Source organism: Salvelinus fontinalis, chromosome 17, assembly GCF_029448725.1.
Source record: "Salvelinus fontinalis isolate EN_2023a chromosome 17, ASM2944872v1, whole genome shotgun sequence".
Lineage (NCBI taxonomy): Eukaryota > Metazoa > Chordata > Actinopteri > Salmoniformes > Salmonidae > Salvelinus > Salvelinus fontinalis.
In genome coordinates this window covers 42,256,023-42,279,589 of record NC_074681.1, presented here as the reverse complement: position 1 = coordinate 42,279,589, position 23,567 = coordinate 42,256,023, and the positions used below count along the sequence as shown (strand labels likewise).

Here is a 23,567-nt window from a genome sequence, read left to right as displayed (position 1 = left end):
GATGTATTTCAAGGCCTACCTTCAAACACAGTGCCTCTTTGCTTGACATCATGGGAAAATCTAAAGAAATCAGCAAAGACCTCAGAAAAACAATTGTAGACCTCCACAAGTCTAGTTCATCCTTGGGAGCAATTTCCAAACGTCTGAAGGTACAATGTTCATCTGTACAAACAATAGTACGCAAGTATAAACACCATGGGACCACGCAGCCGTCATACCGCTCAGGAAGGAGACGCGTTCTGTCTCCTGGAGATGAACGTACTTTGGTGCGAAAAGTGCAAATCAATCTCAGAACAACAGCAAAGGACCTTGTGAAGATGCTGGAGGACACAGGTACAAAAGTATCTATATCCACAGTAAAACGAGTCCTATATTGACATAACCTGAAAGGCCGCTCAGCAAGAAAGAAGCCACTGCTCCAAAACGGCCATACAAAAGCCAGACTATGGTTTGCGACTGCAAATGGGGACAAAGAACATTATTTTGGGAGAAATGTCCTCTGGTCTGCTGAAACAAAAATTGAACTGTTTGAACATAATGACCATTGTTATGTTTGGAGGAAAAAGGGGGAGGGTTGCAAGCCGAAGAACACCATCCCAACCGTGAAGCACAGGGGTGGCAGCATCATGTTGTGGGGGTGCTTTTCTGCAGGAGGGACTGGTGCACTTTACAAAAAAAGATGGCATCATGAGGGAGGAAAATTATGTCGATATATTGAATCAACATCTCAAGACATCAGTCAGGAAGTTAAAGCTTGGTCGCAAATGGGTCTTCCAAATGGACAATGACCCCAAGCATACTTCCAAAGTTGTGGCAAAATGGCTTAAGGACAACAACGTCAACGTATTGGATTGGCCATCACACAGCCCTGACCTCAATCCCATAGAAAATTTGTGGGCACAACTGAAAAGCGTGTGCGAGTAAGGAGGCCTACAAATCTGACTCATTAACACCAGCTCTGTCAGGAGGAATGGGCCAATATTCACACAACTTATTGTGGGAAGCTCGTGGAAGGATACCCGAAACGTTTGACCCAAGTTAAACAATTTAAAGGCAACGCTACCAAATACTAATTGAGTGTATGTAAACTTCTGACACACTGGGAATATGATGAAAGAAATAAAAGCTGAAATAAATCATTCTCTCTACTATTATTCTGATATTTCACATTCTGAAATTAAAGTGGTGATCCTATCTGACCTAAGACAGGGAATTTTTATTGGGATTAAATGTCAGGAATTGTGAAAAACAGAGTTTAAATGTATTTGGCTGAGGTGTATGTAAACTTCCGACTTCAACTGTAGCTAGCTCTCGCAATTCTGTCATTTGCTGACTGCAGTTTTGTGAAAAGTCCTTGCTGCTTTTGCAACTGAGACAGCAGCTCTTTCGATGCACTTGCCCTCTGCTCAGAAGACATATTCCTATATTTCTCTGCATGCTTCATCTGGAAGTGTCGGGATTTTCAAGTTGTAGTCTTTCAAGACAGCGATGCTCTCTTTGCAGACTAAGCACACAGCTTTCCCTGATACCTCAAATACGTAAATATTTCGTAAATATTTCGATGTCCACTCCCACTGGAACACCCTACGTTCATTGTCTAAAAACAAATTTTGCTCAATTTCTAGCTAGCTACTATTTGTAACTGTGAAGTGTGTCTCAGCCTGTCTTTCCTCGTGCAGTTGTTATTTATACATGCCTTCAAAATAAATGTCCTACAAGCGGTGGGAGTTAAATCATTACACAAAGGCGAGTATTCAATGGGCTTTTAATTTAAACAACAAATCCGTTTTTCAAAACTTTACTGTCGCAAATTCTTTATGTGATCTGAGCATGATTATGGGCAGTATTGAATCAGGTCGCAGGCCGCATATGGCCTCTTGGCCTGCATTTGACCAGCCCTGTACTAGACGATTGAAATGCAGCCACAGTGCGTGTCCTAAAGGTGAAGTGTTGAAGGTGCCCCCTGTGGGTCGGCGGGAGGCGACGGGGTAAAGTCCCCGTGGGCAGTGGTGGAAAAAGTACACAATTGTCATAGTTGAGTAAAAATAAAGATACCTTGATAGAAAATTACTCAAGTAAAAGTGAAAGTCACTCAGTAAAATAATTATTGAATACAAGTCTAAAAGTATTTGTTTTAATATACTTAATAAGATACAAAAGTAAGAAGTATAAATTGTTTCAAAATTTCTTATACTGTATGAAACAAACCAGATTGCGCAATTTTCTTGTTGTTTTTAAATTTTTATTTACAGATAGAGAGGAGCATACTCCAACATAATTTACAAATTAAGCATGTGTTTAGTGAGTCCGCCAGATCAGAAGCAGTAGGGATGACCAGGGATGTTCTCTTGATGAGTGTGTGAATTAGACCATTTTCCAGTACTTTTGGGTGTCAGAGAAAATGTATGGAGTAAAAAGTACATTATTTTCTTTAGGAAAGTAGTGAAGTAAAAGTTGTCAAAAATATACATTTTACAATACATTTAAGTCATTTAGCAGACGCTCTTATCCAGAGCGACTTACAAATTGGAAAGTTCATACATATTCATCCTGGTCCCCCCGTGGGAATTGAACCCTGGTCCCCCCGTGGGAATTGAACCCACAACCCTGGCATTGCAAGCGCCATGCTCTACCAACTGAGCCACATGGGACCACATATATAAATAGTAAGGGTAAAGTACAGATACCCCCAAAAACTACTTAAGTAGTACTTTCAAGTATTTTTACTTAAGTACTTTACACCACTGTCCGCGGGCGTACATAATGACATCACACGGTTTTCGTAGTAACAGGAACTGCAAGAAGTCAGCCATCATGGCGCAGAGATCCGGGTGCTGCCGCATGTACAAGGCATGCTCCGCCTTCAACTCCTCCTGTAACACACACGTCAGGTCAGAAACTTGGGGGTTAGGGGTTTGTAAGTTAGGGGCTAGGCCAGGGTGAGAGTAAGGGTTAAAGGATAGGGTGCAGGGAATAACAATGTCACCTTTCTGTCCAGGACATTGGAGTGCATCTGGCATGTCCTCCAACACCAGATGCCTCAACTCAAACACTGGCTTATAAGCCCTCACCTCTGACACACATAATCATAAACTTGGAAATAGGTGAACACTCCTAATAGTGTGTTTACCTGTGTATGTGTGTACCTGTGTGTATTTGGGGTGAGAACATCAAGAGCCTTATGTTGAAGGACAGCCCACCTGCACTCAGCTGGCCAGGTGCCTAAACAGGAACAGGATATGACATCACAAAGGGAGAAGGAGATGGCTGGAGCAGTGGTGACCTGTTTGTAAATATAATCAATGAATCGAGCGAATTGTATAAGTAAAAGTGTTGTCCTCTTACCCGTCGGTAGGAAGTAGCAGTGACAAAACTGCCAAGTGGCTGGGATGTCCTCTCCTTCCCAAACATCTCCAGATTCATAGACAGGTAGGCTGTTTGAAAACTGAAACAGTACACAGACTTAGAATGTCCAACTGTCAGACTCTCCCCCATCTCAAATGTCCTCCTCCACCTGCGCCTCTCGCCTCCCGTCCCCTATCTCACTGTGTTACCAGTGATAGCTCCCTGTACCACATGGAGTGTTGTGATAGGTCCAAGGCTATGTGATTGCAGAAGTATGCTCCCTGCGACTGGCCCTCTCATCTCCACAGTCACCTTGAACTCTCCCAGCTCTCCACTCCCCTCGGACACAGAAAGTCTTCAAACGCACTACAGTGCTACACCTCCGCGGTCCCTACACAGAGCACACACACAAACACTCAATTCAAGAAGCTATCAAGCAAACACATCAGCTAGTAGTCAAGTAAATAGGCTGTGTTATAAATGATTAGCAGGCCATCTTTTTCACAGTGACACACAATAGCAAGTAGCAAGCCCACACGTACAGTAACATTACAGTAGTGTTAGCTAGCTAGTCAATAGGATATGTTAACTATCTTTTCCAGAGACACACAAACCCTTACTAACATTAGCTAGATAGCAAGTAGCAAGCCTACTGGTACAGTAACATTACATTAGCTAGCTAGCTTCAAATGCTAGCTAGAGTATTTTGTTGACTTATCACAAAGGTGATAAGTGTCTCTTTAGGAATTGTTTTTCTGGGCTCGGCATCAATTAAACTACAGTACCGCCAGTCGAAACCCTGGTCCCTTAGTCTATGCTGCGAATCTGCATTGTAGTGGTGCATGGGTCAGCTGTTTGTTCACCAGAATCCACTCACAATTGCTGATAGTAATAACCCATCCGCGACTGCCGGACTATATGATGCGGGAAGTACAGGTGCTAGAGGTGCCGCAGCACCCCCTGGTGGTGTTGGTAAAACTGCAAGAATTTGTGCTGTTGGAATTTTAAAAAAACTACTTAACTACTTTTCTGTTGCATTATTGATATGATAATGGGATGGGTAGGGGAGAGAAAAATGTATATGTGCCTCATTCTGTGTAACCGATGTGAAATGGCTAGCTAGGTAGCGGTGGTGCGCGCTAATAGCCTTTCAATCGGTGACGTCACTTGCTCTGATACCTTGAAGTAGTGGTTCCCCTTGCGCTGCAAGGGCTGTGGCTTTTGTGGAGCGATGGGTAATGATCCTTCGTGGGTGACTGTTGTTGATGTGTCCAGAGGGTCCCTGGTTCGCGCCCGGGTCGGGGCGAGGGGACGGACTAAAGTTATACTGTTACATCTGCATGGAGAGCTCTCAGCTGTGTTTTTTGTAAGTGGTGTGCTCATGACATGCTCCTATTTGCTGTATGATAGACAGTTTAGTTTGAGTTAAGTCACGTCTCTGTCTCGCCTATGTCCCTCTCCCCTTGTGGTGGATATCAAGTGCTCTGGAGTGTCTCCCGCAATCATTTTTAAACTATTTTGTTTTGTTTACAATTCTAAACCTGGAGAAAGGGGAATGGGAACAATATCAAATAAGGAACATGGCATTCTCTCGCCCTTGGCTCGCAGGCCTGTCCTGCCCTTGTCAAATGCTTAGGTGTATTAGCCCACTAGTCTAGCAAGCAACACAGCGCTGGGCGCGGCACAGCAAGTGGTGCTTCCGCCCGCTAGTGCTGGATAGAGGTGAGCGCTTTTCTCCGCGATGGTTCGCATAGGAACAATCTAAGTTACAACACCCTTCTCGTTATCGCTCGCTCTCACACACGTTGTAATTACGCAGTAGACCTAGACCTACAAAGAAAAGTGCGCTCTCCAAGCTCCGTCAACATTAAGACAGAGAAACCAGCCACATGCTCATTGCTCACATGGAGCGCTCTAAACAAAACACAATGAAGAAATTAACAACTCGTAAATAACGGTACGAAATAAACCAAAACTTGTTTCTCACAAGTGTAGCAGATTGTGAACTCTGCAAACAACGTTTCCACGTCGAGAATGGGAACGGTAATGAATGACTATTGGCCTAATTAATCCATGCATTAACGCAAACAAATGACAAGGATTAACGGTAAATGTACTACTGGTTACATATGTAATAGGAATTGATACAAACAATCAAAGGGCAAACAATTTCAAACAATTAATGCGCAAGACTTGGCGGGAGACACACCAATATCGCCACCACACACCCCTCCCCCTCTTCTCTCAACATTTCTAATTATCTTCACATATATTTTAGATGCGTTGCTTTTCACTGACAGCCGCATCTCAATAATCAGCTAGTCCTATTGCCACGCGCGCAGCCCAAATTGCGGGCCTCCCAACTAGGCTTACACGCTTGTGGTTTGAAACAATCCACAGCGTTAAAAAAAAAAAAGCTCAATGATTTTCATTCTTTCTTCATAGACAGAACTAATTAGACCTATATAATTTGGCAAATGTATTTCAATTCAGTACATCACTACTGCGTTGACCTACGATGACCACATAGTAGCCTGTAGCCTACAATGTCATTTTGGAGGCCGACTGCAGACAGCATCATATCACTAGAACCAACTAACTGAAGCAGAATATTTAAAAACAATTATGAAAAGGCTTATATGTTTACTTTGTCAAAATTGTCAAACTTCTCAAAATACACTTTCTTATAAAATAGTAGCTAATCTTACAGTCCTGGGCCCGGTTTCTCGATAGCATTGAATTTAGGTTTAGGGCTACTAGTGTTTAAATGATGCATCTTTCCTACAACGGCTGAAGATGTGGGCCTGGCCTCTGTTTATCATCGCGCACGTTAGGTTATACATGAAATTCACTACTTGTTATCATGTAGGCGGCCTTTGTAAATACGAATTTATTCTTAAAACGACAACACCTGCTGCCGAAGCAAGCGCAAAAATATGGTTCATATCATGTTTTCCCAACCCTATCCTCAAACTGGCACACTTGATACAATTCGTCAACTATTCATCAAGCCTTTGACTAGTTTAATCAGGTGTGCCAGTTTAGGGTTAAAACTAAAATGTTTAACTTACCCAAGCGCTTGGGTAACACGATACCAGCTAGGATAGACGCGCCCCTCTTCACAACCTGGGCTCTTCCACACATTCTAAATCCGACTGCAGACTCACTTAACTATGGTGAAGCTTCGACATATTTGATGAACCTTTTCAAACTTTTGTCGCACGTTTGAGACGTTTATAGGCGTCGAATCACGGTGAATCTGAGTTCGAGGGTCGTTTGGCGCCTTTGCAGAGGACAATAGATGAGCTGACACCTCAGGTGACCAGCGGCACCGACGTACCTGTTGCTTGCCGCCCACATACCGTAGGTGTCGGCCCTGGCTTATTGTGTGTGGCACGAGGTAGAGGAGCGTGCGGAGTTGGTAAATCCGAGAGCAGCGGGAAAATGAGGACAGCATTGCTTTGTTTCGTGTTCCTGGGGATGATGTTGCTGGAAATTGAGGCGAAGGATGTAAGCATCATACCATGTTCATGACATGTTTTTTCCACTGAATATTATTGAAAAAGAAAACTGTAAGGCAGGGTTTCCCAACTGGCCATGCGCAGGTGATTTTATTTGGTCCACCCAAATCTTGGTTGGACATAAGACTAAATACATCAGCAAATCAGCTCCAAGTGATTTTAATTTTAGAAATCTGTTCCAAAGTATTCCCACTCATAATATACATATGTGATTATATACACATGTCAGGAACATTTGAAGTGATTGTTTTAGTCAAATATTATATGCTTGGGCTTCTTGCTGTCAATTTGTAGTCTATAAATTAGACTATTTGCAATTATGTTCCGGCTCCCTGACCATCTGCTCAAGAAAAAAATTGGCCAGTGCCCCCACACATTGACTCTGTACCGGTACCCCCTGTATATAGCCTCTCTACTGTTATTTAACTGCTGCTCTTTAATAATTGTTTATTTTTTACTGATTTATTTTTTATTTTATTTTTCTTAAACTGCATTGTTGGTTAATCGCTTGTATCTCACAGGAATTTGGAAATACAGTAATTGCTTTCCATGCTGAAACCAGATAACATGTCACTAAGCAACAGGGACACACTTGAGATTCATGGATAGTGGGGCTAAGCCCCTTTTAGGTGGGTCTGGGCATACTCCCCCAGGATTTTTTTTAAAGCCCCCAAAACATCTTTTCATCATGTATTTTTAGAGTAAAATCTATCAAAATAAGGTTATTTTGGTCAAGGTTGGCTAAACATATACCTGTATCATAGTTTGTGTTAGACACTGATCTAATATGACTTACTTAAATTCTATCCAAATAAAGAAAATAAAGTCCACTCTGTCCCCATCCATCCAACAAAGGGCAAAAAAATGAGAGAGAGAGAGAGAGAGAGAGATGAGAAGACATGCAAGGTCATATTATACCATTAGAAAAAATCTCTCGTTTCACCCTTTTGTTAATTGTTGCTCAAAATGAACCCAATAATTCAGACACATTGAACATTTTAACCAGTATCATCCACAATGGGGCAAAACTAAATTCAACTAATGAGCTAAATAAATGAAATAAAAATCGAATAAAATGTTATTAGTCACATGCGCCGAATACACCTTACAGTGAAATGCTTACTTACAAGCTCCTAACCAACAATGCAGATTCCAAAAAATATGGATAAGAATAAGTGATGAAAGTAACAAGTAATTAAATTAAAGAGCAGCAGTAAAATAACAATAGCAAGATTATATACAGGTGGGTACCGATACAGAGTCAATGTGCGAGGGCACCGGTTAGTTGAGGTAGTATGTACATGTAGGTAGAGTTATTAAAGTGACTATGCATAGATGACAACCGAGAGTAGCAGTGGCGTAAAGAGGGGGTGGGGGGCACTGCAAATAGTCTGGGTAGCCATTTGACTAGATGTTCAGGAGTCTTATGGCTTGGGGGTTGAAGCAGTTTAGAAGCCTCTTGGATTTAGACTTGGCGCTCAAGTACCGCTTGCCGTAAGGTAGCAGAGAGAACAGTTTATGACTAGGGTGACTGGAGTCTTTGACAATTTTTAGGGCCATTCTCCGACACTGCCTGGTATAGAGGTCCTGGTTGGCAGGAAGCTTGGCCCCAGTGATGTACTGGGCCGTTTGCACTACCCTCTGTAGTGCCTTGCGGTCGGAGGCAGAGCAGTTGCCATAACAGCCAGTGATGCAACCAGTCAGAATGCTCTCGATGGTGCAACTGTAGAACCTTTTGAGGTTCTGAGGACCCATGCCAAATCTTTTCAGTCTCCTGAGGGTGAATAGATTTGGTCGTGCCCTCTTCATGACTGTCTTGGTGTGCTTGGACCATGTTAGTTTGTTGGTGATGTGGACACCAAGGAACTTTAAGCTCTCAACCTTTCAACCTGGGGCGTGCTCGGTCCTCTTTTTCCTGTAGTCCACAATCATCACCTTTGTCTTGATCACGGCTAGAGAGAGAGGTTGTTGTCCTGGCACCACATGGCCAGGTCTCTGACCTCCTCCCTACAGGCTGTCTCGTCGTTGTTGGTGATCAGGCCTACCACTGTTGTGTCATCAGCAAATTGAATGATGGTGTTGGAGTTGTACCTGGCTGTGCAGTCATGAGTGAACAGGGAGTACAGGAGGGGACTGAGCCCTGAGGGGCCCCTGTGTTGAGGATCAGCGAGGCGGCTGTGTTGTTCCCTACCCTTACCACGTGGGGGTGGCCCGTCCGGAAGTCCAGGATCCAGTTGCAGAGGGAGGTGTTTAGTCCCAGGGTCTTTAGCTTATTGATGAGAATTGAGGGCACTATGGTGTTGAACGCTGAGCTGTAGTCAATGAATAGCATTCTCACATTGGTGTTCCTTTTGTCCAGTTGGGAAAGGGCAGTGTGGAGTCCAACAGAGGTTGTATCATCTGTGGATCTGTTGGGGCGGTATGCAAATTGGAGTGGGTCTAGGGTTTCTGGGATGATGGTGTTGATGTGAGCCATGACCAGTCTTTCAAAGCACTTCATGGCTACAGACATGAGTGCTGCGTGTCGGTAGTCATTTGGGAAGGTTACCTTAGTGTTCTTGGGTACAGGGACTATGGTGGTCTGCTTAAAACATGTTGGTATTACAGACTCGGACAGGGAGAGGTTGAACATTTCAGTACACGTTCTGCTACACGTCCTGGTAATCCATCTGGCCCTGCGGCCTTGTGAATGTTGACCTGTTTAAAGGTCTTACTTCAATCGGCTGCGGAGAGCGTAATCACACAGTCTTACGGAAAAGTTGGTGCTCTCATGCATGTTTCAGTGTTATTTGCCTCAAAGCGAGCATTGAAGTAGTTTAGCTCGTCTGGTAGGCTTGTGTCACTGGGCAGCTCTCGGCTTTGCTTCCCTTTGTAGTGTGTAATGGTTTGCAACCCCTGCCATATCCACAGAGCGTCAGAGTTGGTGTAGTATGACTCGATCTTAGTCCTGTATTGATGCTTGTCTTGTTTTATGGTTCTTCGGAGGGCATAGCGGGATTTCTTATAAGCTTCCGTTTTAGAGTCCCGCTCCTTGAAAGCAGCAGCTCTAGCCTTTAGCTCAGTGTGGATGCTGCTTGTAATCCATGGCTTCTGGTTGGGGTATGTACGTACGGTCACTGTGGTGACGACGTCATCGATGCACTTATTGATGAAGCCAATGACTGATATGGTGTACTCCTCAATGCCATCGGAGGAATCCCAGAACATATTCCAGTCTGTGCAAGCAAAACAGTCCTGTAGCTTAGCATCTCCTTCCTTTTATTTATCTAGTCAGTGGTACTTCCCTCGTTAATTTTTGCTTGTAAGTAGGAATCAGGAGGATAGCATTATGGTCAGATTTGCCAAATGGAGGGTGAGGGAGAGCTCTGTATGCATCTCTGTGTGTGGAGAATAGGTGGTCCAGAGTTATTTTTCCTCTGGTTGCACATTTAACACAAAACACAATCGGCTGGGGGCACTTAAAACGTCTGCCTTCTTCTCCAGCGCCATCTGACTAAAACAATTGAAAAATAAAATCTGATAAAGTAAAATGCCAAACATATATTACAACCTATATCACAGAACTGCTCCTCCTGCTTCTCTCTTTTGATGCTTATTTTGTGGGTGGACGCATTAAAGTCTACCTCCTATTTTTAAAGGTGGGAAAGCAGTCAATGCCTCTATTGTGGCTTAATGGCCCAAGCCCTTCACCCTCAATGTACATGGCTGCAAGACTTGCAAGCCTTTTCTGACCCATTGTCTTACGCAACCAGGAATGCAGCCGGTGCTGTGCTCTTCAGAAGGAAAGGAAACACATCATCCAGGTTATGCACAGCAAGCATATCTTTGGGAGGACATCCAGCCTCTCTTTTCTGGGCAAGAAGGTTTCTGGCCACCAATTTCTCTTCTGTTTTAACATCAATACCGTGGTGCTTGGCAAACTCAGTGCTTGGCATGATGTGCTTGGCATGATGTATCTAGGAAGTGTTTGGAGTTGGGTCTGCATGCCTGTATGCCTTTGAGCAGACCTGCATCTACAGTCGAGAATCGCTGGTCAAGCTCACAAACCACCTATCCAAGCAGGGGAGCAACACCTCTGTTTTCATTGTTTGGGAACATAACAATTCTGTGCCTAAACCCAAGGAGGTCTCCACCACAAAATCTCCCGTTTTCCTTTGTTTGTGCTTTCTTGCTGCATCTGCCTCTGGAATATTGTGAATTTCACAGAGTGCTTTGGTTCTGTCATAAAGTTCTGTGGCAAATGCATCTGCGCGTTAGCCTATCAGTGTGTCACATACAGCTTGTTTGTCACGTTGGTATAAAGGGATCGGGAGACAGGCGCAGGAATGGGTTTTTTATTGACCCAAATTACAGCATGCCATGTAAAGGCACAGGGACAAAGACCAAACAAACACGTACATAAAACAAAGGGTTGAAACCCAAACAAAAGAGCGAGGAGTACCTCAAATAAGCAACACACACACACACAGGACGAGACCCGTAATCATCTGCGCAATCCACAATGGCACGAAAGCCAAAACACACAGCACAGGTACTCACACGCACCAACAGACATGGGAACAATAATGGAAAGCCCAATGGAAACCAAAGGGCACACTTATACAAGTACTAATCAGTGGAAATAGGGGACAGGTGTGCGTAATGAAAGTTCCGGAGGGATTCGTGACATTGTTTGCCAAAACAAGCTTCTGCCAGGTCTACAGTCTCTTTCTGGAGGAACTTGTGTAGTCCCTCAGTTATAGAAAGAAGGGACTGATACATCAGTAGCAAATACACGGTGGAGAACTGATGAAGCTTTGCTCTCAGACCAACAGCCATTGGGGATCCAATGGCAGATAGACAATCAAAAATAGCAGCTAAAGTGTCCAGGATTGCATGTATGGAGCGGAGCTGGCATGCCCAGCGAGTGTTTGAGAGCTGTACAAGTTCAGCTCATGCTATTCCAAGTTTGAACTGAGCTTTTTTGAACTTGTAGTGGTTAACTAGGGATGTACTGAAAAATGAATACACGTTGTCCAAGAAACTGAAAACTCAGCAGCCTCCGGAATAGCCCTGCAAGTTTGACACAACAATATCAATATCAATATCACTAGCATGGGCAGATGTTAAAATCTGAGCAATGTTCCCATGATTGCTCGTTGTCTGGTAGCTTGTGACTGAGGATGAAAAACCCGGTGACCACTAGATATCCTCGTATACCCATATTTAGATCAAATGCACTTGATTTTTAAATCAGTACTGTGTGAATAAGACCAAACTATTTTGGGGTATCTATAAGTGTTTTTTATACTCAGCAGGTAGGGGCCTATATGGAAGCCCTGAAGCCCATGACATAGACTCTTGCAGTTATCTAGTTTGAAAGACTTTATATATTTAGTTTATATTCTACTTTCTAACATTAGGAAATGTTGCTATTTTAGCTGAATTAAATGTATTTATATTTATAGATGTATTTGTATTCCAAATAAAATCTTTACATTTGAAGTCCATCAACATAGAAACTACTATACTAATGTCAGAAAGTAGAATATAAACTAAATATAGGCTACTGTGGGTGGGGTAGGCTAAATAATTACAACCAACCAGGCCTAATTAAAATGATAGTGATAAAGTAAATGAACAATGCTAGGCAGAGCATGCCCAGAGCTTGTGGCTGAACAGTACCAGAACAAAATTGGAGCGGGAGAGGAGGCTGAGGCCATTTTTTAAATATGCTTGAATTATGCTCTGCTTGCTCCTGGCTCTAAATTTACATGCTCTGGCATTCAAAAGCAGCCCTGTTTTAGGCTAACGAAGGACTGCCAATGAATAATAATATCAATGGATGGAATCAGTTAATGAATGGCTGAAAAAAGCCAGCAACCATTACAAGTCTGACAAGCTGCATAACAAATTAGGACTAATTAGACAAAATAACAAAATAACTTGTTCAAACATCTTAGTATCTCGGCGAACGGATAATCTCTGCATGTGTGGTTCCCACCGTGAAGCATGGAGGAGGAGGTGTGGGGGTGCTTTGCTGGTGACACTGTCAGTGATTTATTTAGAATTCAATGCACACTGAACCAGCATGGCTACCACAGCATTCTGCAGCGATACACCATCCCATCTGGTTTGCGCTTAGTAGGACTATCATTTGGTTTTCAACAGGACAATGACCCAAAACACATCTCCAGGCTATGTAAGGGCTATTTGCAGCCCCCCACAAATAGGACCGCTATAAGCCCTTGGCAGTCCGCTTTTGGATCTCTGGCATTTAGCCTCCACTCAGAGGACTGTTATAAACCCTAAGCAAGCCATCTAGCCACAAGTTAATTTGAAAGACAATAGCAAGGAATTTATTTTATCTCAAATTCAGCCTGCCACCTTCCAGCTAACCACAGGCAGACAGAGGCTGCAAGTGGTTTTTGTTGTTTCTATATATACCATACATTTGTTGTGACTTTAATTTGATTAGATTTATATGCCAATTTAAAAACACAATACAACCACACATGCGGACATAATGCATTTAAAATCATCGAGGATGACACCAAAAGCCATACACCTAATAATTTACAGTTTAAGTAGATTACTGCTATGTGACTTGTTTCAGTAAACTAGGCGTATGTCGCGCGTCACTACTTCACAGGAGCGCCATTTGAACGTAAACTTTTTTTTAAATCAATATGCGTTTTTTGGCAGAAATGCCTTCTGGAACATGTGAATTTTCATGTGCCTTAAAAACCTTTTCTCAATAGGGGGGCGCTATTTTCACTTTGTAAAAAATCCTGCCCAAATTAAACTGCCTCGTACTCTATTCTAGCTTGTACAATATGCATATTATTATTACTATTGGATAGAAAACACTCTCAAGTTTCTAAAACCGTTTGAATTATATCTGTGAGTAAAACAGAACTCATTTTGCAGCAAACTTCCTGACAGGGAGTGAAAAATCTGAAATCGAGGCTCTGTTCCAGGGCCTTCCTATTAATTTGCCTGAAATCTATGGATATACCTGCACTTCTTACGCATTCCACTAGATGTCAACAGGCAGTGGGAGGTGGAATGGGGTGTCTAGCTTGATCTGAGGCCGAACAAGAGCTTTTGGAATGACGTGACTGGAAATTTCATTGTCTTCGAAGGCGCGAGAAGGAACCCCAGATTGCCTTCTGAAAAGCTTTCGGTATACACGTTAGATATCTCCGGCTCTGATTTTATTTGATAGATGTGATAAAAACATCATAAAGTAGTTTTTTTCAACCGAGTTGTATCAGTTTATTCAACGTTTATTGCGAGTTTTGGAATTTTCTTTTCTTTGCGTCAGGTGAAGTTGGGCACGTTTGCGCCACATGGCTAGCTATGGTTGCTAATTCGACAGGAGAAGAGGACATTCTAAAACCAAACAACAATTTATTCTGGACAAAGGACTCCTTGTACAAGATTCTGATGGAAGCTCAGCAAAAGTAGGAACCATTTATGATGTTATTTCGTATTTCTGTGGAAAATGTTTAGTCCTATTTTCCGCCCTCATTGCGGGCGCTGTCTCGCTATAACGTAAGCTGTATGTCGTACTAAAGTTATTTTTAAAAATCTAACACAGCGGTTGCATTAAGAACTAGTGTATCTTTCATTTGCTTTACAACATGTATTTTTTAGTAAAGTTTATGATGAGTTCTTTGATTAGATTAGGTGACTGTCCAAAATATCTCCGGAGAATTTTGTGCAGTTTGGCTACGTATTCACATTGTAAAACCAGGATTTGTAGCTCTAAATATGCACATTTTCGAACAAAACATATATGTATTGTGTAACATGATGTTATAGGACTGTCATCTGATGAAGTTTGTCAAGGTTAGTGAATAATTTAATATCTTTTGCTGGTTTTTGCGATCGCTACCCTTTGCTGCTGATAAATGCGTTTGTGTGGTTGGCAATTCTGGTAAGCTAATATATATTGTGTTTTCGCTGTAAAACACTTAAAAAATCTGAAATATTGGCTGGATTAACAAGATGTTTATCTTTCATTTGCTGTACACCATGTATTTTTCATAAATGTTTTATGATGAGTATTTAGGTATTTCACGTTGCTCTCTGTAATTATTCCGGCTGCTTTGGTGATATTTTTTATGGTAGCTGCAATGTAAAACATAGATTTATTGTATAACATGTTATAAGACTGTCATCTGATGAAGTTGTTTCTTGGTTAGTGACTAATTATATCTCTATTTGGTCGGTTTTGTGATAGCTACCTATGCGGTAAAAAAAATTGTGAAAATATGCGGTTGAGTCTTTTGCTATTGTGGTTAGCTAAGAGAAATACATATTGTGTTTTCGCTGTAAAACATTTTAAAAATCGGAAATGATGGCTGGATTCACAAGATGTGTATCTTTCATTTGGTGTCTTGGACTTGTGATCTCATGATATTTAAATGCTAGTATTTACTTGTGGCGCTATGCTAGGCTATGCTAGTCAGCTTTTTACAAATGAGGATGCTCCCGGATCCGGGATGGTGATGAAGTAGAAGTTAATAACAAACTTGTATGCCATCTGTAAATACGAATACATTTTTTAATTACGAGCCTAGTTGGTTTAGCTACAGAAAATGTCAGCAACCATGATTGGCTGAGATAATGAGTGGTCTGGACATGCTGAGAGATGAGTTCAGATTGGTCTGCCATGTAGCTCGCTTCTGTCTATAACATGAGATGGTCAGTATGTGTAGGTAATGCTGCTTTTTTTGAAAGATGTCACATAGTAGAACTGCATAACTGTTGCTCTACACTCTCTGGAGGACCAAGTTTTGAAATCAGTGGAATTAGAGTATGATAGCTAAGGAGATGGAGAAATTTCTGGTGTTTGATTGCAAATATGCAGACAGAGTCAAAAAGAGGACACACAGAAAGCTGTGGTAATCCGGAGAAAGGTGTTTTATATATCTTCAAACTAAGGGCATCCATCCATGTATACGGGTAAGATAGTCTAGCTAGCTACATTTTCAGATATTACACGTTTCAAATTTTGTCAAAAAGTCAAAGTGAATTGTTGGCTGGCTGGCTGGCTGGCTGGCTAGCTAGCTAACGTTACGTGTATGATCTGTGTTGTAATATTATTCGTATCTCAGAGCCATTTGCATTGCTAGTTATAGCCTAATGTTAGCTAGCTGACATTGAACCTGCTTGGTTAGCTAACTGCAGATTCATGCAGGGTAGTAACATTATGATTTGGGATTGTGGTTCATTGTTTAGCTAGCTGTATAAATGAAAGACTCCACTATGCAAGTAACTATTTCAATAAAATGCTTGCCACTGCGACAACTGTCGATAGACGTAGCTGGTAAATTCGCACAGAATAACTGCCGAATTTACGACCGCTCAACACCTGTTGAATATGGCCGATGTCAGTAAACGTTGGCAAAAGTGTAATTCAATTGTTGGCAGCAGCACAATTGCGGTCACCAACGCTCTGAATAACAGAAAAACACCCTAACCAGCTCTGCTAGGGCGACTAAAATGGTCAGTGAGCTGTTCTTTTATTTGTGTCTGGAAGTAGCTAGCAAGCTAGCCATCGTTAGCCGGTTAGCTTGGGTGCTTGACTGCTGTTAGGCAGAACGCTCGGATCAACCCTACTCCTCGGCCAGAGCGTTCAGTGTGCGCTCTTTGACAATAGACCTTGTTTGCTACCTAGCTAGCTTTAGTGATGGGAAACCGAGGCTTTCTGAAGTCTTTGGGGCTTTCACCAAATCATGCAGAAAAACTGTTAATTATTCAGAGCATTTAACACAATGCACATTAGTGACATCTGCTGGTCAGCAATGAAAAGCAGCGGTTGATGTTTATATACGTTTTTCACACTATTCATCAAATCTCTATGGCGCAGCGGCTATTTGCAAGTCTTTGTAGCCTACAATAATTTACCATTGCAGGTTTGCACTTTCCTTAATGCTTCCCTTTTTTTCTGTGAATCAATTATTTTTGCTCTGTCACATAAAAATATTTTCAAAATCGTATTACCTTCGCCGGGATTCGACCCTGTCGTCTGAGTGTTCTGGTCCCCGAGACCCCGACTCTATCTGCATCTACATGAAACAATCCTAACTACATTGTAAGTACGGTGTCCAGTAGAGGCTGGTGTTTCAAGGAAGCTTGGTATCAAAGAATGCACCGGAACTACAGCGAAATCAGTAGGATCTCGCATTTTGCAACACATGGTTTGAAAATGCAAAGTTTGTTTGCTCAAGTAAGTAACGTTACTGCTTTCCTTAATCTGTGTGTGTAGTTTTACGTGTGTAACGTTAACATCAATGAGGACAATAACGCAAGCTACTGTAGCTAGCCAAGCTAGTTAACATTAATTGGCTAGCTTGCTAACATTAGATGGCTTGGTAACATTAGCTAGCTAGCTAAAAACACGAACTTGTCTGTTGCTTGATAACTAGCTAGTTAAATGATGATACTGTGAATGTTAAGTTGGCTAGTTTGCTATCTGATTACGACCTTGCTAGCCGAGTTACTTAGCTAGCTTGCTTGCTGACGTTAGATGGTTTGTTAACGACTAGCTAGCTAACAAAATTAATTTTGTATGAACATTCAAAGGAGAAAAAAAGCCCCTTTTTATTAATGTAGCTAATCTGGTGTGTCTTTCAATTAGGGCAATGGCCAGCCCCAGCATTGTATTCACCACAACACCATGTGGATTAAGTCTCAAACTGAAGGCGGCATTCTGCCTTTTCCCTACAGTTCAGCGGTTAGCTGGCTCATGTGAACTACAATCGACGCTGTGTTTTAACATTTTAGAAATGTCAATAATCATCACTTGCGATATGGCTCTTGAAACATATGGCCCTTTTATCAGCGAGAAAGTATCCTTCAAATATAAAGATACACTTACTGTAGCAGTTTTGCACAGATCCATACAGCTATGGTTGCCTCCATCCGACAAAACGACACTTCCGCTACACTTCCCGAGTTACGCTTACACACAGGTGTTCAGCGCACGCTAGATAGCTAATTAGCACCGGTGGTTGCCTCTGTCTTCCGTCTGTTTCCCATAAACAACCGCTGTAACATGGAGATATGGCCGTCTGGAAGCACAAACCTTATAAAAGTGTGTATAAATGATTATTTCTTGCTGATATGAAAGATAAGGTCCTTATGCTTCCAAAACTGTACCACAAGCGATGTGTGTTAAATGTTCAGACCGAGCGTCGAGGCTCTTAACAAAACTCCCCCAAGACGCCTTCATCAAATTGTATTGGTCACATACACATGTTTATTAAATATTATTGCGTGTGTGGCGAAATTCTGATTCTCATGTCTAATGGAACTGAGAGTCATGATCCAGGGCTACATCTGGACGTTATAGCCATGGAGGTACTGTACTGTCTGTAACGTTACATTCACTTAGCCCAGATTAGACTTTGTTCAATATTGCCCAGATTAGACTCTGTTCATTCTTGCACAGTATATACTTCATTTCAATGTAAATTTGTTTAAAACAGAGCCAGGAGTGAGACATTACAACGGGCCGAGGATGGCAAGTTTTGGCTGTAGACATGAAGGTAAGAGCATACCTGCTTAAATGTAAATATTTATTGGAAATATCTGTCTTTACAGACTGAATGTATGTATATATATGGGGTGGGGGAAGCAAATATATTATCATAGTGTGTAATTTCTAGTACTTATCTTGTATTTTGTAGCTTAAGTTTTTGGCTGTAATGCCAAGGACCTGAAGTCGACAACTGTCTTGCCATCGCCACAACCTGGACTGGGGCAGGTTATAAGGCCTGTTTCAGGGACTTGTTTCTGAAGACCATTCTTCACAGTAAGTTTTGATATATTTAAATGTGTTACACTTGTTTTCTTTAATTTTAAGTAAATTCTTAAACTCATGTGTAAGACCATGTGTGATTCAAATGTAACAATTTTCTTTGTGTATAGGAGCCATTCGGAAGAACCCTGCAACCCGGGATGCCAAAGATGAGGGGATCCAGATTCAGGTCACCTATTACCTGAAAGGGGCCTCCGATTTTGAAGGCGGGAGGTGGCAGTGCACAGGGTAGATAGATCCTAATAATCTCCTTAGCCACGCCCCTCGTTTTCGAGTGTCCCTCTGTGGGGGAGTGGCACTCAAACTAGTGCTAAGGTGAGCTCAATTAGGCCTAGGGAATGCGACATCACCACATCACTCGCGCACATCAGAAATTACCAATGGATACAATACAATTCATTAACGACGAGCCTTGTGTTTTTCACAATGCCTGTACTGGCAGCAGTAATAGCTTTCCATATATTTGTCATGCAACAAATACGTTGTTGTGGAAATTCTTACACAGGGAAACTCGGCATCAATCATAAATGAATCATTGTTTATTGCTAGCGTGCTGAAGAGGATCCAACAAACTTGCTGCACCATAGTCAATGTCTGTCAGGAGCTCTAACGGGGCAGTCCCGTTTTTTTCCCTTGATATACTGCAGACAAGTCATATTTGCATGATTTAGCTTATTCAGAATTAATTCATCATTAACGTTTGCTTCATTCATGTAACCGACCAATACTTGGTCATGGATTGACCTCACAAGGCTTGTTCTCTCTAAGCTGAGATCTTGAAATTGAATGGTTCTGGGCGTACTGCCAAATTGCAGACACTGATAGTGAGGACTCGTTCAATCAGTCACTTGCATGAACACAGAAATTGGTTTATAGAAAAGCACAGAGAACAAAGAAATTTATAAATAGAAAATCACCAACAGAAAATTTTCCGTCACAACATAATTACCATATGAGGAGGACTAGCTCGCTAAGCTAGCACACAGTGCCTCCTGAACATCTCCCCTTGCCGTTGTTAACAGAACTGTGGGAAAACAGTGGTTGACAGGCAGGGGCGAAGGATACTCTACCGGTTTGTACTAGCAACCATTGTCGCTCCAACCTCTTCTTCTGTGGAGTTTTATCAACGGTTGGCATCCAACGTTATGGTGCATTTCCTCCATCTACTGTCACGTTTGTCGTATTGATTGGACCAAGGCGCAGCGTGGTATGCGTACATTCTTTAATGTATTAAGAATGAACACTGAACAAACTAAACAAAATAACAACACGACACGTGAAGCTATACAAATTGAGTGCTGACAGGCAACCCACGAACACAAAAGGGAAAATGGCTACCTAAATTTGATCCCCAATCAGAGACAACGATAAACAGCTGCCTCTGATTGGGAACCATATCAGGCCACCATAAACATACACATCACCTAGACCTACAAAAACCTTAGACAATACAAAACCCCTAGACAATACAAAAACTAGCGTACCCACCCTTGTCACACCCTGACCTAACCAAAATATAAAGAAAACATAGATATCTAAGGTCAGAGCGGGACATCTACTGTATCATCTAACCCTGCCTCTTGCCCATATACTGGAGTTATAGCTTAAAAAGTATATCAAAGTATGCATGGTTGCCCACATCTAGGAACGCCTCTAATTTGGTGCTGCAGTTGCACCCTTCTCTGTCGATTTGCTTAGTTTGGCGGCCCAACTAGAAAAGGCACTACCCTGCACTCAAAGTTGAATTGGAACACCACTCCAACTCGATGCGGCTCGCGCAAAAAAAGGGAGAGGGCTAAAGGTGTCCGTATACATAGGTTTGGTTTCCTCCCAGCAGAACTCGGCTAGGCGACGTGAACGTCTATGCCCACATACTCCATTAAAATAGCTATTGGTCCTTCTTGAGATGCCGTACGCAACAACATACAGTAACACTTCCTCAAAATAGTCAGAATCAATCTAAGATAATTCAAGAAATCTGTCATTCACTTTTACGTTTTTGCCAAGGAGGTCTTAGTCACTCAATTTTACATCTAACTAAGATGTTTGGTACAGTATTTCTCAAGTGAAAATAATTTGCATGAAAACTAGTTGTCTGTCTTTGAATGACAACACATCCTTCATTGAAAAATCCCTACTGTTGACCAATCACAGACAAAGGGGCTTAGACTTCGGCTACCAAACTTCGACTTGCCTCAAGAAAATGTTTTGTGTACTCAAACACCTGGAAAAATACCTGCAAAGAAAAAAAACATCACAAAAGTTTGGTAAACTTTAGGGGGAGGGCTAAGGGGGTATTGGAATTTAAGTCTCGGACCACCTGTCTCAAAGCCAGCCTTTACCGCCAAGCCACAAGACGGTTTCAACAGCTGAACCATGGGCTGACTACTGCACCCTAATACACGTAACTTTTATTTATATTCTGTACACACTGAACTTACTTTTGTTTACCAGAACAATGTGTCACGACTTCCGCCGAAGTCGGCTCCTCTCCTTGTTCGGGCGGCGTTCAGCAATCGACGTCACTGGCTTTCTAGCCATCGCCGCTCCATTTCTCATATGTCCATTTGTTTTGTCTTGTTTCACACACACCTGGTTTTCATTCCCCAATCAATCTACATGTATTTAGTCCTCTGTTTCCCCATCATGTCTTTGTGTGTAATTGTTTATTTTTATGTGGATTTGTGCAGGCGCTATACTATTATTATGTTCCGTGTTTTTTGCACGTTTGTGTTTTATGTGCTGTCGTTTTGGACCGGAATTAAAGTGCGCCTGTTCACTACACTCTGCTCTCCTGCACCTGACTTCGCCTCCCGTACACACACCTAACACAATGCAATAGTTATGTCACCTCACTGCACTACTAATGCATATACTTTCATATAATTCAATGCTGCTACTGTACTGTACCTTATTCCAGTCACTATGCACATGGGCAAACACAGTCCATACTTTATCCCTATAAGCAATTTTTTTTCTATCTTATTTTCTTTTATCTGCATGCCTCTTGTACTTGATTTAGTTTATTTAGAATTTTTATTAGTATGTTATATTTACAATGTTTTTATTCACTTTTATTTATTCGCCCAATTGAGACTAGTGTCTAATTTTCAATGGTGCCCTGAGGAATTTTTTTTTGTTCCCCTTACTAGCTCTGACTGTTGACTGCTCTGATCTACTATATTGAGGAAATTGTTTATATGACTGTGAAATGTGATTGTCCCACCTAGTTATCTTAGGTTGAATGCACTAACTGGAATAAGAGCATCTGCTAAATGACAAAATCTTTAATTAAAGTCAATCAAAACAACTGCACTCATCGGTGAACTCATTTATCAAGGTTTTAAACTGCCCTATTGGCACCAGGGAATCCAAATGTAATGAATTTTGTACGTGATTCCAAAAATGTGGAACATTAACTAAAAGTGGATGTATTTATTGTAGTTCGGTGGAGAACCAAGGAACCTAAAATATTGACCAACCCTGTGAAGTTGCTGATAACATCTGTATCAAATATATTTGCAAACATGTTTGATCCTGCTCATTTGATCCAGATCTAATTTCAAATGCTCACACAGACGTTTTCACATTCGGTCGAACAAATAATGTCTTATTACCATCGCGGTATTGTACAGCTTTGACAGTGATCGTAATGGTGGCGCTTGGCTTGCAAGTGCAAATTCAGCACACTCACCATTCTATAATGGAATTGTGTTATTTGACGTGTTAAATTAAAAGCTTATTCGATGGGTTATTTGACACACAAACGGCGTTCCATATCCAAGTTTAAGAGTAGTGGCTGCTGAAATCTGATAAATGGTGTCAAGAACTGGCAGGAAAGTATTCCGGTGTTTGTCAATCAATTGCTGTCATTCTTTTTTATGGATAGTACAACTCCTTCCAACAAAGTCAAATGATTTAGTGATAGATTTGAAATATACATTTTACCATAGCTCTAGAAAAACATTTACAGTATAGAGGCTGGCAATGTTTGGACTGGATGTCTGATGTAACTGACTTTGCTTTACTCAGACTTACTTTACATGAAATTACATTTACTGTCTCACAAATATACAATCTACTAAAAAGCTATTAAAGATGAACACACTGTACTTGTCCTAATCTAGCCTATTTAGGGGGGTTTGATACACCGGTGGTTCAGTGTTTGCATTGATTTGCAAACAGCATCAATCATGTGGATGGGCCAGTAAACAGACGTGTGCGAGTCCCAATGTGTTTGTTTGTGGTGCCATAAGTGCATTAGGACTTGAGGGTTTACACCTTTCCGTACTAACTCAAGTTTGAGGGGGCCGACGAGTGCATTTTGGGGATGGAGGATGGCATGTGTGCATGTGTGTTTAGTCTGAGTATAGGGACACTTAGGTTGTCAATTTGAAGGGATCAGGGAAACTCAGGACAGGAAAATAGGCCCTGAGTTCTTTCGTACATGAACAGCAGTGTATTGTAGAGAAGATAAACATTGTAAAACAGAATGGGAGCACCTGAGCAACACCCACTTTTTTTAAGCAGAAAATGATCATGATCCTTTGGTTAATTTGTTATTTTCAATGATTAGTAATGTTTTGAGCTAGTAGATGTGTCCATGTTATATATGATATAATAATGAACAGATTGCAGTTTGCGTCCCGGTCACCTCAAGATGAATGGTTTTGACCACTGAAATGTTTTCCTTCGCTCCCCCACACCACTGTTTTAGTTCAGTGCCGTTAGAAAGCACTACCGTAGTTGCACCACTGCTGTATAAAATGAAAAGGCACCTGCAAAATATATGTTTTCATCTATTTTGTTGTGCCGTTACGTTTGTATGTTGTTTCATGTCCGACGGTGTTGGTCACATGGTGTCGTTACATATCATTTGAGAAGCGCGC

At 41.7% G+C, this 23,567-nt stretch overlaps 1 protein-coding gene and 2 long non-coding RNA genes across 5 annotated transcripts in view; 2 read left to right on the top strand and 1 right to left on the bottom strand.

The window, feature by feature from the left end:
* Positions 1–2,267: 2,267 nt before the first annotated feature.
* LOC129814426 (uncharacterized) lies at positions 2,268–17,794 on the bottom strand. Of its 3 annotated transcripts, none has more exons than XR_008753260.1 (4): positions 17,737–17,794; positions 3,346–3,736; positions 3,131–3,222; positions 2,268–2,873 (listed from the first exon to the last, which is right to left on the bottom strand). It is a non-coding gene; the product is annotated as an uncharacterized LOC129814426 (long non-coding RNA). The 3 variants fall into 3 exon arrangements; XR_008753258.1 differs by lacking the exon at positions 17,737–17,794 and adding an exon at positions 6,417–6,506; XR_008753259.1 differs by lacking the exon at positions 17,737–17,794 and adding an exon at positions 6,417–6,506 and having other exon boundaries at positions 3,147–3,222.
* The window catches only part of LOC129814424 (collagen alpha-3(IV) chain-like), a 57,764-nt gene continuing 40,694 nt past the window's right edge, over positions 6,498–23,567 (top strand). The window contains exon 1 of the mRNA XM_055867532.1: positions 6,498–6,855. Within this exon, the coding sequence (XP_055723507.1) occupies positions 6,790–6,855 (66 nt within the window). The 5' untranslated portion in view covers positions 6,498–6,789. The remainder of the gene's footprint in view (positions 6,856–23,567) is intronic.
* On the top strand, positions 16,919–21,988 carry LOC129814425 (uncharacterized). Its single transcript, XR_008753257.1, has 4 exons — positions 16,919–17,085; positions 18,347–18,406; positions 18,548–18,672; positions 18,789–21,988. It is a non-coding gene; the product is annotated as an uncharacterized LOC129814425 (long non-coding RNA).